At 35.2% G+C, this 15186-nt stretch overlaps 1 protein-coding gene across 3 annotated transcripts in view; it reads left to right on the top strand.

The window, feature by feature from the left end:
- Nucleotides 1-15186, top strand: part of LOC136029680 (GPI transamidase component PIG-S-like) — a 76427-nt gene that overhangs the window by 28206 nt on the left and 33035 nt on the right. For 2 of the 3 annotated variants that reach the window (XM_065708184.1, XM_065708191.1), the window contains exons 2-3: nucleotides 3683-3907; nucleotides 9633-9833. In XM_065708184.1, coding sequence (XP_065564256.1) covers nucleotides 3683-3907; nucleotides 9633-9833 — 426 coding nt within the window. The remainder of the gene's footprint in view (nucleotides 1-3682; nucleotides 3908-9632; nucleotides 9834-15186) is intronic. The other variant, XM_065708197.1, reaches the window with a different exon arrangement.

The following is a 15186-nucleotide window of genomic DNA, read 5'->3' as shown; positions in this document are numbered from 1 at the left end:
TTTTGTTTTTGGTACAAATGAGGATTTTATTAAAGCAGAGCAAGGGAGGTGAGGCCAGGGGGGGGGATCGACTACGAAAAAGTAATTTCATCTGATTATGAAGGGCAGTGCTGGCGAAGCCAAATGAAATTATTGTTCTCATTTCCTTGAAAGTAACCATATTGGCTGTTCGAAGAAAGGAAATTTATAAGGGACTTTCCCCTCATTGAAGGCACCTTTTTTAGGCTAGCTATATTCTGTCCAAAAAATCATCAGAGATATTAGGATATAAAACACGACAAGCGTAGTCAATGATTGGCCGTACAAATATGATAGAAGTTCTCAAACAATACAATTAAGGATGTTTTAGCACCAACAGAAGATTAAGGAGGGAAAGTGTGATATTTTTGCGTCTGTTAATATCACTAATGTAGCAATCCAATTTCAATGGCTTAAAATGTTAACACCTAATAATTTCATAGTACATTGACAATACAGGGGAGATGGGAGTGAAAGAAGGGAGACTCTATATGAAATAATTTTTAGTTTGTTGGCTTGAAGGTTTTCTAGGATATTCACTGGGCTACTTCTAAAAGTTTGCAACGTAAGACAGCTAGGTCCTCCACGAATTTCCGTGTTGCCGAGAGATCAGCACCAAGCTTGTTAATAATTGAAATGAATAAAATTGGGACTAACCGGGCTCCATGGGGCGTGCCGTAGTAAATTTGGAGAGAAACAGAATATGCGTTTTGGTGTTTATTAACCTGTGTTATTTCAGAGAGGGAAGATACAACTATTCTAATAAAATAGGGGTAGTTTAACAGTTTTCTAAAGATGTATTGTGGTTAATGAAATCAAAAAAAATTTGTGAGTCCACTGGTATGATTTTGAGTTGTGGGTTTGTCAATTTTGTTGCACATTGGGTCATAAGGTGAACAAGATAGTGGGTGGTGGATGTAGAACATTAATTTTTGAATTGCCTGTAATTAACGTTGGGATTATCTTTATTTTCAACCACTCAGCTAAAAAGCTTTTATCCACGAGTAACTTCGGAGAAAACTAAAGTAAGTGTAATGGGTTAGAACTGCCAAAACCAGCAAAGGCTTTAATTAGTTTCATGGTAATATCTAGTGGACAAGTGCTGCCTTTTTTATGCTCTTAATTTTTGTCTCCACCAGAGTTGAGGGAGGTCGAATAACAAGGAATGTCTAGAGAGAGGAGAGGCGGGCTTTGCACTAATGATAGAAGGAATCTTTTCAGATCATTGGCTGTATCTAAGGGCTTTTTGGGGAGATGGAAATCATTATTATTTTGGGTTTTCCCACAAATGTATCTTGTTCTATAATACCATTGTTTTAGCTTAATAGCGAACAATTCCTTGAGTTGATGTTTCTCATGTAAAGAAGAAGATTTATCGGTTTATTTTTTTTATGTTTACGCAGCAAGTTAGCTTCGGACATTTTGCCATCTTAAGTAGATTCATTTGAGTTTTATATATTTTTTTCTATTGACTGGTAATTTATGATTAATCATATTAATAAGTTTGATATAATATTCAGTGCGTTTCTATAAGCAGAGTCATGCAAATAGGTTAACTGATCTGACTGCTAAAGGCTGAATAGAAACAGAGGTGTGGAATTTTCAATATCAGTGAGGTATGTAAGGCTTAATTTAGATTTTTTTTTTTTTTTTTTTTTTTTTTTTTTTTTTTTTTTTTTTTTTTTTTTTTTTTTTTTTTTTTTTTTTTTTAATGCAAAGATGTAGTATAGAGAAGTGACAACACTATTGTGGAAGATTCATTAAATTGACCAGGAAAATAGTTGCATCTACTTAAGCATAAGTTTTAGAGAAATGAGGACGTGGTGAAGATGTAAAGAACATAACAACCAAAATTTTACACTTTCCGTCAAAAATTGTCCAGATTCACTAACGTTCTTGTGCTTTAATATGTTCGATGCTGCAATTAAGTTGTTGTTCTGCTATTATTGACCCAAGATTGAACATTTCTGCTCAATTAAAATATGTACAAACCAACCTAACGTACAAACCTAAAAATATGTTTAGTGTTTTTTTTGTGTCTATGTATGTCTGTAAAATACTGCAAGATTAGTTAACTTTGACACATGAAGGTTCTTTTCCCATGGCCTTAATTCAAGGAAAGGGGATATGCACTTTTAAACATCTAGGGGGGAATCAATTTTGATGTTTTTCTCGTTTTTTTTTATGAAAACCCCAAAAAAAAACTGTATTTTGAAAACCAAAGGAAGGTTGGAAAAAAGGGAGTTATTGACGCGTTTAATATTGTCTGATGATAATTATGCTTTTTTATAGCTCGTCGAGTTTGTTATGAGCAACTTTTACATCCTTCTAAAACTCTTCTTTTTTTATCGTCGTAAAGTATTTACTAAGGGCTACCAACTGGGGATCAATTCAAGTATTTGTTGAATTTGTTGCTGTCTGTTGAAGATGACTTCGAAAAGAATGGAAGTGATAACTTATAAATAAAAAGATTAGCTAGTTGATTTGACTCTGGATCCCAACCACTTTTCCGGAAATATTTGAGAAACTATGTTAGGATTCTATTAAATGATTTTTAGATAATTCGCCTGTTATTTTGTTCTGATCAATTTATAACTTTTTTTTGGGGGGGGGATGAATCCCGTACATTTCTGTATCACGCATGTTTCAAGCTGCAGTTTTTAAGTGGATTTAAAGTTTTTTTGGAAAAATCAGCTACCTTGGACCCTGTCATTCTTTTTAGAGTGGTTTCAAGATAATAATTTATCACAATGACCAGTGCTAGAGCTTGATAGTTGGCTTAGAAGTAGGAGTTCTGAGGCACCTTACCCTTAATCGCTACATCAAACCATATTATAGTTTTAGACACTGTTATGGCCGTTCTTAATGGGACTTATTAATTTCATCCCTTAAACAGGATAGATATGTTCCTATAAGGAAAAAAAGTTCGGCCTCAGCATATTTCTTGGATTTAGAGTATTAGAGTATATGAGCAGGCTTGTATTTTTGCTCCTAAGGCAAACTATCAGCCAAACTCAGCTGTCAGAGGCTCTTTACACTAAAAGGAATAGAGGCTTTCCAAACTTGCTGAAGGTTTCCAGTCACTATTACTCAAGAAGCCAGATAGTGTTATGCAGCCAAGGGTTGAATGAGGAACACTCTCTCCCTGAGACATAAATTGGAAGATGAGTCTCTCACCATTACCGAATTGCAGACAATCAGCCTCATTTATTCAATAGCTGATATTCAACTACACAATATCACTCGATTAATCTGTCAATCTAAAAGAAGATCCTGAAAATTTTAATCTTAAAAGCACTTAAAACTCTGCAAATAACCCATAAAGATTCGCCCAACAATGTAGAGAAGAAGACATTCCCATCCCAAAATCATAGTATGGTAGTGTGTAGTCTAATGGGAACGCAAAGTTTGCCAAATCGCTGGGTGATTCCAAAAGAGGTTCCTTGATACCCACTTGGCCAATTTGTTGAAGAAGTTTTTTTTATGGCTGCAGAAAAGCATTTCATGTTTGTAACTTCTTCCCCAATAAAGTATGGAGCCCCTCAGATAGCAAAATACTAGCTGTAGTCCTGTATTGGGAGTATTTTGTTTCATTGTTATTGGTTATAACTGAAGTAGAATCCAAAAGTGTCCCTTAAGTGGATTTATTTTATGTTATTTTTAGAGACCCAATATGCATCCCATTTGTTTATTTTCATTATGCTTGGCCTGGGCCTTCCATTGTGGTGGAAAACAACAGAAGTTTACCGACAAGAACTTCCTTATAAAGATGTGGAATCTTTAAGAGAGAGCTTCCAGATTGTTCAAGAAGTTAGATTGATCCTGAAAGTCAAAAGTATCAATGGCGGTGAATTGGCTAAAGTTATTGCAAAGGAGTGTTCACTGCCAGGTAAGAAAACGTTTTTTAATGATATTTTACAATTTTATAAACTCTCGTCGAAGAATGAAATTTAATACTTATTTTCTCCTTAATTCAAGGAAATTGTTAGGGTAAAAATTGTCTTGTGACTGTAAATCCTGAAAATACTTGAGCGTCGTAGAATAGTAGACACAGTAAGCTCCTGACAGTACACATATTACATAAGGATGAACTTCTTCATAATGATGATAAAGATGAAGAGGATGCGTATACGCTAGGAGGATTGACGAAAATTCCGCAAGACTGGTGTGCTGGCTCCAATTCCTCCCAACCATAAAAATTTTCTGAAAAGTATTACTAAAAAGTAAACAACTAGAGTATTTGGCTTAAAAATTTGCTTTACGATGGACCAAATGCCGAGAAAAAAAAAATTATCTTTCACCTTAAAAATGGTTGGCATGTAATGTATGCCTGTGAATCTAAATTATTCATGAAAGTAAATCAAATAGTTCATGGTAATGAACTGTAAATAAGGAGCAGCTCGGCCTAATAGCATCCTAAATTCTAAAAAAAATAGGATTTTGATAACAATAGATACGTCAAAAAATTGTTTTTTTTTTGTGTTGATTCCAAATATTTGAAATTTATTAAGTTTAATAGTTACCCATCAAAAGCTATAAGGATGAGAAAAATTTGTCTAGTTTCCGGAAAAGGGGGGAACATCCCCCAAAAAATCAAGGGATTGAAATCATACCATAAGATTAAGCGTATCATTGGACTCTACTGTAGAGGTTTCAAGATCCTGTCCACAGAAATGTTGAATTTCTCATTTTTTGCTGTAAGAAAGATCCCGTATGCACGTTCTTTTTTTTCAAAAGTTGATCTTATCGATCTAATGGTCTTAAAAGATCGGAAGAGGATTTATTCGAACGAAAAATAGAAGTTCTAGTGCCCTTTTTAACTGACCAAAAAGATTGGAGGGCCATCCTCCGACGTCCCTTTTTGCCCAAAGACATCCGATACAAATTTCGGAATAGTCATTTGATTCAGCATAGTTCAAAGGTCCAAAAACATGCCTATGCCTCTAGGGATAAGATGACCCCCCACAGCCTCTGGGGAAATGGCTGCAACTTGTACAATTTTCTAGTTGTTTAAAAATAGTATTGCTATCAGGAGATATACGGAACTTTTTCAGAACGGAGTTTTCTCGGAGGAGAATATTCCATGGGAAGTAAGATTTCTGGGGGAATTTTCCAATGGAAATTTTGCACGGGGGGAGATTTCCTACCAAGATTGAAAAACAGTCATAAAATGGATATAAAAGATATCAGCTGAAAATAAGGAGTAACATTAAAACTTAACACGAACAGAAATCATTCCCCATATGAAGCTTGCTGTTTCCCCCTCGCTCTTCACGCTTAAGTTTCACCTGTTGTCCCAAATTCTTTCAGAACGACTCTTGAAACACAAGGGCCGTTGAATTTCAATGAGGAGTATTTTAAACCCTTTTACGACCAAGCCTTTGATTTTTGATCAAATTTGACGAAGAATATGTGATCCCCGACCAAAAAAACGCAGTGACTTTGAATACAATAATAAATACCTCCGAAAATGAGTAGGAAAAAATCTGTAAAAAATGGGACTCCGTATTCCCACTGGGCAAAGCAACCTAATCAAATACTAGCCGAAGGGACCGAGAAGTCCCGCAGGGCAAGTTACTTTTTTCTAAAAGAAAAAATTGTTTATTCAGAAATAAAACTTCAATTGAAATGTTAGGTACAAATCAGTCATTGATGATACTCATGATACTCAGCAGAACAATTCTTCCGTTCATTGATGCACAACGTCAAACCACATATGGAGTAAATTCAATCATTCAATTCAATTCAATCATATATATTTAAACAAAAGACACATAATTACTGTACATAATCTGCCAGGAAAGCACAAAAAGTGCTTGGCTAGTGCAAAAACTTAACTAAATAGTAAATAAACAATCAACAAACAGAAGCAACGAATCCACTGGATTTATTAAAAAAGAGAAAAAAGGGGGTGACGAAGAGAAATAAAAGAAAAAGACCGAAAAGAGGAGGACCGCACGATATTCAAATTTAAACAGTATTTCTGTAATGACCCTTCACTGATCGCTTGAAGGTAATAAGGTTATTTGGGTTCCGGATTTCCAAGGGGATTAAATTCCAATAGCTGATGCAAAAAATCTAACTAAGAAAAAAGCTCTTTTTGTAGACGATGTAGAAAAAATCGAGTGTGGTCTTGATTCAACTTGCTTTAGAGAAAACATTTCACATCTTGAGCATTGAGAAACAAATTTAGGCCAGAGATCTCCCAGACCACTAAGATGGACATCGTCTGGAACCAAGGGTACCGCAACTCCCTCGTCTTTTCTTGTTAACTGCAACAGCCTTCTGAAAAGTGCTTCCATTTTTCCCCTTGGACTGTGGCACAGACACGAATACTCTCACGTCCCTTCGCCGAAATTCGAGCAGTGTCAATTTTTCTTCGGGAAAAAGGAGAGTGTGCAAAACATTTGCATCATAGAGCGTCAAATCAACAAAACCCCAAAAAAGTCGATGCCACCATTTTAACGACTTTCTACCTCTTGTATATGCTGGCCTTTTCTGGTCTGAAAGGTTTACACCACCCATATGGTCATTATAATCTTTTGCTACTTGTGGGATTGTGATAACCGAGGTACATCCACCGTAATTCTTTCTTTTTACAGAGGCTACCTCTGTACCGTGGTAGTTGGAGGAAAACAGAACAGTATTGGAATCCCTCTATTTATAGACACCAATTGATTCACAATATTTTTGGTTGAAGCTTCCTCTATTTAAAGTTCTGTCGGGTGCAAGGATAGGAAGCCCCTTCCTATTTGAGCGAATAGTGAAACACGCAAAAATACCATCTTCCTTAAATTGCTCAAGGAGAGATTCATACGAAAAAAGGTTAATGACGATATGCTGTTTTTCAGTAAGACATTTAGTAATTTAACTCTCGACTCTACCACCAAGTCTAAATCCTAAATCGTCTTTGATAGCTTAGAATTTTCCTTAATAATTGTCAAAATTGTAGACTTAACCGCTCAAGCAAGCTAAGCACCAAAGCTTATAGCCTCTTTTTATCGGCTTCCTTGGGTTATATTGTTTGAGTGTGGAACGTCCTTTCAAGAGAATGATGGAACTCGAGTATGTTCCAGGCTTCACTAACTTTTTGAAGCGGAATTTTAGTAGGTCAGCCATCGGTCGCAGCTTGAAAAGCCTGTCTTTTTGGCCAGCTATGATTGTCAGGTTTGATATCGATTTTCTTTTTCGAACATTTACTAATAAAATATTGATAAAAAGTGGAAATTCACACGACTTGAATTAACCACGGAAACGGAATACAGCTGCAATATTACTTCAGAATATTGTATAGCTTGCCGGAAGAGGTAATACCGAAAAATCCTTCCTTTTACGCGTTCAAGTGTTAGAAAATGAAGTAATTACCAGGACTAGCGGCATATCACCACCTGTGATGGAGTGGCTAAATATATAACGGCAGTGGCTAAATAATATAACGGAAAACAAAAGCTTAGCTAAATCAAAGAAACAAGTTAAACCTGTAAAAACATATTTTAAAAAAAAAAACATTTTGGTAAAGACCATCTCTCTACCAAAGGGTCAACAGTACTTTTTTTGTGAAGAATGATCTGCTATTTGGTAATAGTAAGAGTGGGAAATTAAAAACATTGCTTCGTCTGCATCGTCAAAAGAAGGAGAAGAGTTGCTGTAAAATTTGTGGAATTAAAAGTCTTTAAAAGGCAAAATAAAGGAATTAAAAGACAAAAAGTCTTTGTTTGGGGGGGGGGGCTGACTAAATAGTTTAACAACGAAACTATCATTGCTCCGTAAGCAAACGCATTAGGTATCTAGTAATATTTCAGACTTCTATAGGCCCTACAGCATGGGATTGTCTACTTTATATCTTTAAATATAAAAAATATGTATCCTAGATCTCCAGGAAATAGTCCTTGAAATGTTGATCTTGAAACTGTAGGTTGTATTATGTATTTTCGGTTTCGATAGATTTTTCTCAATTTATGTCTCATAAAGTTTTGTGCTGAAATTAGGCTGAAGTTTAGTTGCGATTGAACTGAAAAGTAAGGTGAGGGGAGAGGGTAGATTCTTTTCATCAGGGCATCGATTATTATGATTGTCTGGTCTCTACCAAAACTATTCGAAAGTAAGGGTTAATGCCTTCGCTATGGCTTTCACTGTCTGGTGTCCGAACTGATTCTATTTTTGTGGGGAAGGAAAAGGGATGATTCGTCCTAAATTCTTGTGTGCAGGACATGTAGTAGAAGGGCTTATTGGACCTATAATAAACCTGGTGAGAAGTAAATGTAAATGTTTAATTTGTGTCTTTTTTCTCGCGAGAGGGATCCCTGCTCATCAGCCTTTACTTGGGAGGAGACAGTCCCTACATACTTGTCAGCACAAAGTCTATCAGAACGATTTATTGTGTCCCAATAAACTAGTTGAAAATACTAGAAAGTTTTCTAGTGGTCCAAATCAATCTATATGGTCAATATGTATTATGCAACAAAAAGGTAATCAGCTGACCAAAACGCATGAAAACTGTTTTCTTTTTTTCCGCACAGCATAATAAAACTAGTTTTTTATTTAGTTCATTCGTAAATGTATTTGTCCTAAAAAACACCGAATAAAAACCAGGGTTAAGAGTAACTATCCTAGTTGTTTGTTTTGTAGGTTATTCTATTACCTCCATTGGTAGTTCCTTTTTTGGTTATGGGGGGGGGGGTAAAGAGCAGTCTGACTTGTTTAAGGCAGAGGGATCTCAAAATTGCGGTTATCAGGACGTCTACCAAAAGGGAGCAGTTGGACTCTGACCAAATATAGTAAGAAAGTTATATTGAAGATATTTTGATTCATTTGTGGTTACTTAATTCCTAATGCTTATCTGTGAAATCATATTTGGGGCTGACAGGGTGGCTTACAAGGAAACTATTGATGTTTCCAATTTTCCAACCTTGTTAAGTTTTGTTGAAATCTACATAAAAAAAAAAAAAAATACTAAGGATGGTAATTTGAGAATGTGACATGTAAAAACTAATAACTATTACAAAAAAACCTTAGAGAAAAGAAAATAAACTAGGAATTGAAGTGTTTGATTTGTATTGTCGAATAACATATAGAAAATGTTACCAAGAATGTAACGTATCCCTGATAAACATCTTTGATAAAGTTGCCTATTGTGGGAGAAGACGGGTGTTTCTTGAAACTATAGTAAACGCTCTCACTTTAAATGGATAAATTTTCAGTTCAAAAGAGAATTTGTAGATAGATAGATAGATTTATTGACATGAAAGCCCAATTGGGCCATGGTGACATACACAAAACAAGTGAAAAATACAGCAACAAAACATAGACTGAAAAGACAGTAAAACTAATTATTTAGGAAAATCATCACGATACCTCATTATTATCTATACTGAAGTAAAGCCTACTTCTCATAATTTCCAAAATCCAATCTCTCCCCCCGACCTCCCTACGAAATATTTTAAGCGGAACTCCCTCAACTCCCTATAATACCCTAAAAGATTATGCATAGACTCGTCCATTTATCCACACATATTCAAAGCCTATATTCAATTCTCTTTTCTTGAAACAGCATGTCTTTTTCGAATGGAAATGTTGTATCGTTTTTCTAGCTAATAATTTGTGTTATTATATAGGCAAGTTCTCTGTAGTTGTTACTCCTTCAAATTATTCTGTTGAAGATGAGACTCTCTCTTACTTGGCACTAAACTTGGAAGATTTTGATGCAAGTTTGCCAGAACTGGAGCATTACCACCTTCAAATAATCGAGGTAGACAAGTCAGAAAAACCTGTTGTATTGGGGAGGAGAAGAAACTTGTTTTTTGAAAAGAAGACTTGTACGTATTTATTCAAATTTTTTCGAACAGTTAGGTCAAGCGTTAAATGTGAACTCAGTCCCCGGTCCTTTGAAAGTGTTTTGTTGATTAGCTCCAACAATGGGGTCTGATGATCAGTGTTGTTGGTTTGGGATGCAGGGGCACTTACCCTCTCCCTACATTCCCCCTATACTTTGTAAAATACCTTCTTCTGTTTTTTTTTCAATGAAAATGTCTGTTTTTAGTGTTATCAATGAAAATAGATTTGAAATAATGATAAATTTGTCCACCCTAAATTAAAAAATCCCCCCTCCTCCTCAATTCCTTCGAATTGACGCAACTGCTGCCGATAGATATAATTATGATGGGAGCGTGAATTATGGCAGATTGCATTCAAAATCAAATTAATTTGAAAACAGCTTTCGAAGATTTGACAAATATCGCAAACTAAATTATTTATTATCCAAGGTTTATTAAAGTCATCAGTTCAAAATTACAAGAATAAAATTTTAAACTGGTTAGGTTTTTGTATGGTAGTGGCACCAATTTGCTCTTCTTCCTGATGTTAACTAGTGAGTTAACCGCAGGGGTAGAAGATGTCGGTTCTAGGGACTAGCAAGGAGAAATTGCCCCAAACTCATTTTAATCTTTAAAGACTCGAGCTGGTTTATAATCATCAAATTTTTGTCCACTGATGATTTTAATTGCTCATTTCTGGATTCCTACCACAACATTCCTTAAAGCTATTGCTGATAACTATTGCTGAGAATTTTGCAAGACTTTGGAGACATAGGGCAGCGTTTAATTCCTTGCTTTTTCTAAAAATTGCATGTTTTTTACAAAGAGGAACCCGTTTGAACGGGGGGAGGGGCAAGTCCTTTAATCTGATGCCTAGTTAAGCGTATGGGCTAAGTCGCCTATGATTCGTCAACATTATATTGAATGGCATATTTAGCACCATCTTGTTTTGTCCATGTAATATGTGGTTTAAATTGTCAGCCTTGATTTGTCATTCAGCATTTCAGTTACATCCTTCGATCACTCACACCCTATTTCAAGCAGTTAAATATCCTGAAGCTAACATATAGTGTTATTGCCATTGCAAAATTGGTTGTAAGTCTGTGAAGTGATGAAGTATCTCTTGATTTGCAGTTGTGTCAATGGGAACGTTAATGGACAATTTTTCCTCTAATGTTATTTTTGGGATTCTATAACGCACCATTTTGCTGAAAAGGATTCTAAAGGGTTTTGTGATTGCGGTAGCGTGTCTAGATTTTGCCTTGTATATAAATGGGGTAAAGTCAAGTTGAGGGCCTTCTTACTATCTTGAAAAGTAGTTGGTTTAGGCAAGTGAAACTTTCAGGAATGAGTCCAAGGCTAAAAACACACCCAAGAAAGGTATTGTAAAGTGGCTATCTCTATCCTTTCCTTATTACTAGAGCTTAGAAAATTGCATTGATGACCTTTCTAAATTTTCGAAATTAATAGTTTCAACTTACTTTTGAGTTTTCAGTCTCATTTTCATTGACTCTAGTATTTTAAAATGTAACATATATCTTTTCAGCAATATTTTCAGCATGATTTTAAGCCATATCAAAGTTTCCCCCCCAAATTTAACTAACACATTTGTAAATCTTTAACACATTATTAGTTGGGATTAAGTAAAGGCATGAAGCTTAAGACAGTTTTCTTTTGCCTGATTGACTTGTAGATCTGTTTCCCAAGGTTTTAATTTTATAACACAAAATTTGTTAAAGCTCTTCAAAAGGTCGGGGCCTTTTCAAGAAGGAGGACTCAGAGGACTATAGTTCAAAATACCTTCATGGAAAATCACTAATACTCTTAAATCGATACCTGAAAATATCATCTACACACCTCAACTGCCTTCCAAGATAGACAAAAGGCCCTCATCTAGAATTTCATTAAAAATGCTAAAAGGTTAATCCCTAAATTACTTACAGATACTTGAATATTTACAAATTTAAACAAATGGAAATCAAACAGTTCGTGGTAACGAACTTTAGTAAGGAGCGACCCGGCTCAATAGTAACCAAAACTCTAAAAAATGGAATTTTGATACCAATAGCTACATCAAAAGAATCGCATTTTAATGCTGGTTTTAAATATATAAGTTTCATCAAGTCTTACCCATCAAAAGTTACGAGCCTGAGAAAATTTGCATTATTTTAGAAAATAGGGGGAAACGCCCCCTAAAAGTCATAGAATCTTAACGAAAATCACACCATCAGATTCAGCGTATCGGAGAACCCTACTGTAGAAGTTTCGAGCTCCTATCTACAAAAATGTGGAATTTTGCATTTTTTGCCAGAAGGCAGATCACGGATGCGTGTTTATTTGTTTTTTTGTTTTTTTGTTTTTTTTTCTTTTTCCCAGGGGTGATCGTATCGACCCAGTTGTCCTAGAATGTTGCAAGAGGGCTCATTCTAACGGAAATGAAAAGTTCTAGTGCCCTTTTTAAGTGACCAAAAAAATTGGAGGGCACCTAGGCCCCCTCCCACGCTAATTATTTTCCCAAAGTCAACGGATCAAAATTCTGAGATAGCCATTTTATTCAGCGTAGTCGAAAAACCTTATAACTATGTCTTTGGGGACGACTTACTCCCCCACAGTCCCCGTGGGAGGGGCAACAAGTTACAAACTTTGACCTGTGCTTACATATAGTAATGGTTATTGGGAAGTATACAGGCGTTTTCAGGAGTGTATTTTTGGTTGGGGGAGGGGTTGAGAAGAGGGGGATATGCTGGGGGAACTTTCCTTCGAGAATTTGTAATGGGAGAAGAAAATTTCCATGAAGGGAGAGCAGGATTTACTAGCATTATTTAAAAAAAAAAACAATTAAAAAATAAAAGTGAAAAAGCTTTTTCAGCTGGAAGTAAGGAACAGCAATAAAACTTAAAACAAACAGAAATTATTACCCATATGAGGGGCTCACCTCCTTCTAATACCTCGCTCTTTACGCTAAAGTATTTTCAGTAATTTCAACTACTTATTCTACGGCTTTTGTGATTCAGGAGGTCATTCTTAATGAATTGGGATAAAATTTAAGCTTTAGTGTAAAGAGCGAGGTACTGACGATGGGGCGAATCCCCTCATATATGTAATAAAAACATGAGAATACAAAAGTTTTTTACGTAAGCTAATTTATAAGTTACGTAAATCTTTTACCAATAAAAAGATTCGTAAAAAATTAAAAGTTTTAGTTGCCTTTTAAATTAACCAAAAAATCGGGGGGCAACTAGGCTTCGTCCCCCGCTCTTTTTTTCTCAAAATCATTCGATCAAAATTATGAGAAAGCCATTGAGCCAAAAAAAAAAAAAATATGCAAATTTCGTTTTGATTATTCCTCTGTGGAGAGCCAAAATCAAAACATGCATTTGATTCAAAAACGTTCAGAAATTAAATAAAAAAAACAAGTTTTTTTAACTGAAAGTAAGGAGCGACATTAAAACTTAAAACGCACAGAAATTACTTCGTATATGAAAGAGGCTGCTTCCTCATCAACGCCCCGCTCTTTACGCTAAAGCTTTTACTGTTTTAAAAAGAAGAATTGAGAGAAAGAGTCAAACTTTAGCTTAAAGGACGGGGCGCTGATGAGGAAGCAGGCTCTTTCATATACGAAGTAATTTCTGTGCGTTTTAAGTTTTAATGTCGCTCCTTACTTTCAGTTAAAAAAACTTGTTTTTTTTATTTAATATAAAAAAAAGACGGGTTTAATATTTTAAGCAAATACTGTGGACAAAATAGTAAAAAATAAAACTTTGGAAAAAAACGGAAATTTTGGTTTGAGTTCTTTTAGTCCGTGAGTTTTCTTTTTGTTTTTCTCTTTTGTATCCTGTTTGCCTGGTTATCTTCACTTCTTTTGCTTATTTGTTCCTTTTTTTTTTATTTTCTTTCCCGTTGATAAAGACTTCCGGATGGGAAGCCGAAGTATTTTTATTAGTATTTTTTTTTTAGTTTTGTTCACTGTCTTTGTTTAAAGTATTAAATCTGTTTTTCAATATTTACATTTTTTAGATTTGTATAGCGCACTACAATTAAGACTTCATATCATCAACAGATTGTTTGTAGATCTACGTTTCTTCAAGAAATTAAAGTTCCAAGTAATATTCAATCCCAGCTTAAATAACGGTTTTCTCGCGATATGTCGCTTTAAACTTTGCAATACTAGAATAGAAGTAATAATAGCATATACTCGTAGAACTAAGATTATAATAATATTGTTTTTATTCTTGCCTATTTTAGATCCAACACAATTAAAATACATTTTTGTTATTCCAGCTTCTAGTGTGTCAAGAACGACCGTTTTAAGCCGTTTCACTTTCTCTTTTCAAACAGTTCGTGGTAACGAACTTTAAGTAAGGAGCGGCTTGGCTCAATAGTAACCGAAACTTTAAAAGACAGAATTTTGATATGAATAGATATATCAAGAGAATCTGCTTATTACGCAGATTCTAAATATATAAGATTCTTTAAGTTTAGCTTTACTCGTCGAAGGCTACGAGCCTGACAAAATTTGTCTGATTTTCTAAAAAGTGAAAACACCCCTAAAAGTCAATAAATCTTAATGAAATCCACACCATTAGATTCAGCGTATCAGAGAATCCTACTGTAGATGAGTCAAGCTCCCATCTTCAAAAATGTGTAATTTCGCATTTTTTGCCGAAATAAAGATCACCGATGCGTGTTTATTTTTGTTTCGTTCTTTTACAGGGGTGATCGTATCGAACGAATGGTTCCGGAATATCGAAAGAGCGCTCATTTGAATGAAAATTAAAAGTTCTAGTTCCCTTTTTAAGTGACCAAAAAGATATGCCCCATTTTTGGCAAAATTAGTTCGAAATTTTGAGATAACCATTTTTTCAGCATAGTTGAAAGGTTTAATAACTATGCCTTTGGGGATAACATGACCCCCCCCCCCAAAGCCTATAGGAAAAGGTCTTTAAGTAATGAAATTTGTCCATTGTTTACCTATAGTATTTTTATTAGAAAAAAGCATATATCTTTTGGTTGGGGAAAGGCTTAGGTAGGATCAATTTCTTTGGGGATTACTTAACCCCCTTCATCGTTCTAGATAACCATTTGTTCAGCATAGTTGAAAGATCCGACAACTATGCTTTGGAGATAAAATGGCCCCCAAAGCCCATGAGAAAAGGTCTAGGTAATGAATTTTGTCTATTGTTTACGTATAGTATTTATTATTGGAAAAAATGCATAAATGTTTTGGTTGGGGGGGGGGGGTAGGTATAGTGAATTTTTTGCTCGAGAATTTTTTTGGGAGGGAAGTTTCAGGGGGGGGGGGGCTGAACTTTTCAGGGGAAATGTTGCACTAGGGGAATTTGCCAGAATTCCTATA

Source organism: Artemia franciscana, chromosome 1 (assembly GCF_032884065.1).
Source record: "Artemia franciscana chromosome 1, ASM3288406v1, whole genome shotgun sequence".
NCBI classification, from domain to species: Eukaryota; Metazoa; Arthropoda; class Branchiopoda; order Anostraca; family Artemiidae; genus Artemia; species Artemia franciscana.
Note: the sequence above shows the minus strand (reverse complement) of the source record. Positions and strands in the feature narration are given on the sequence as shown.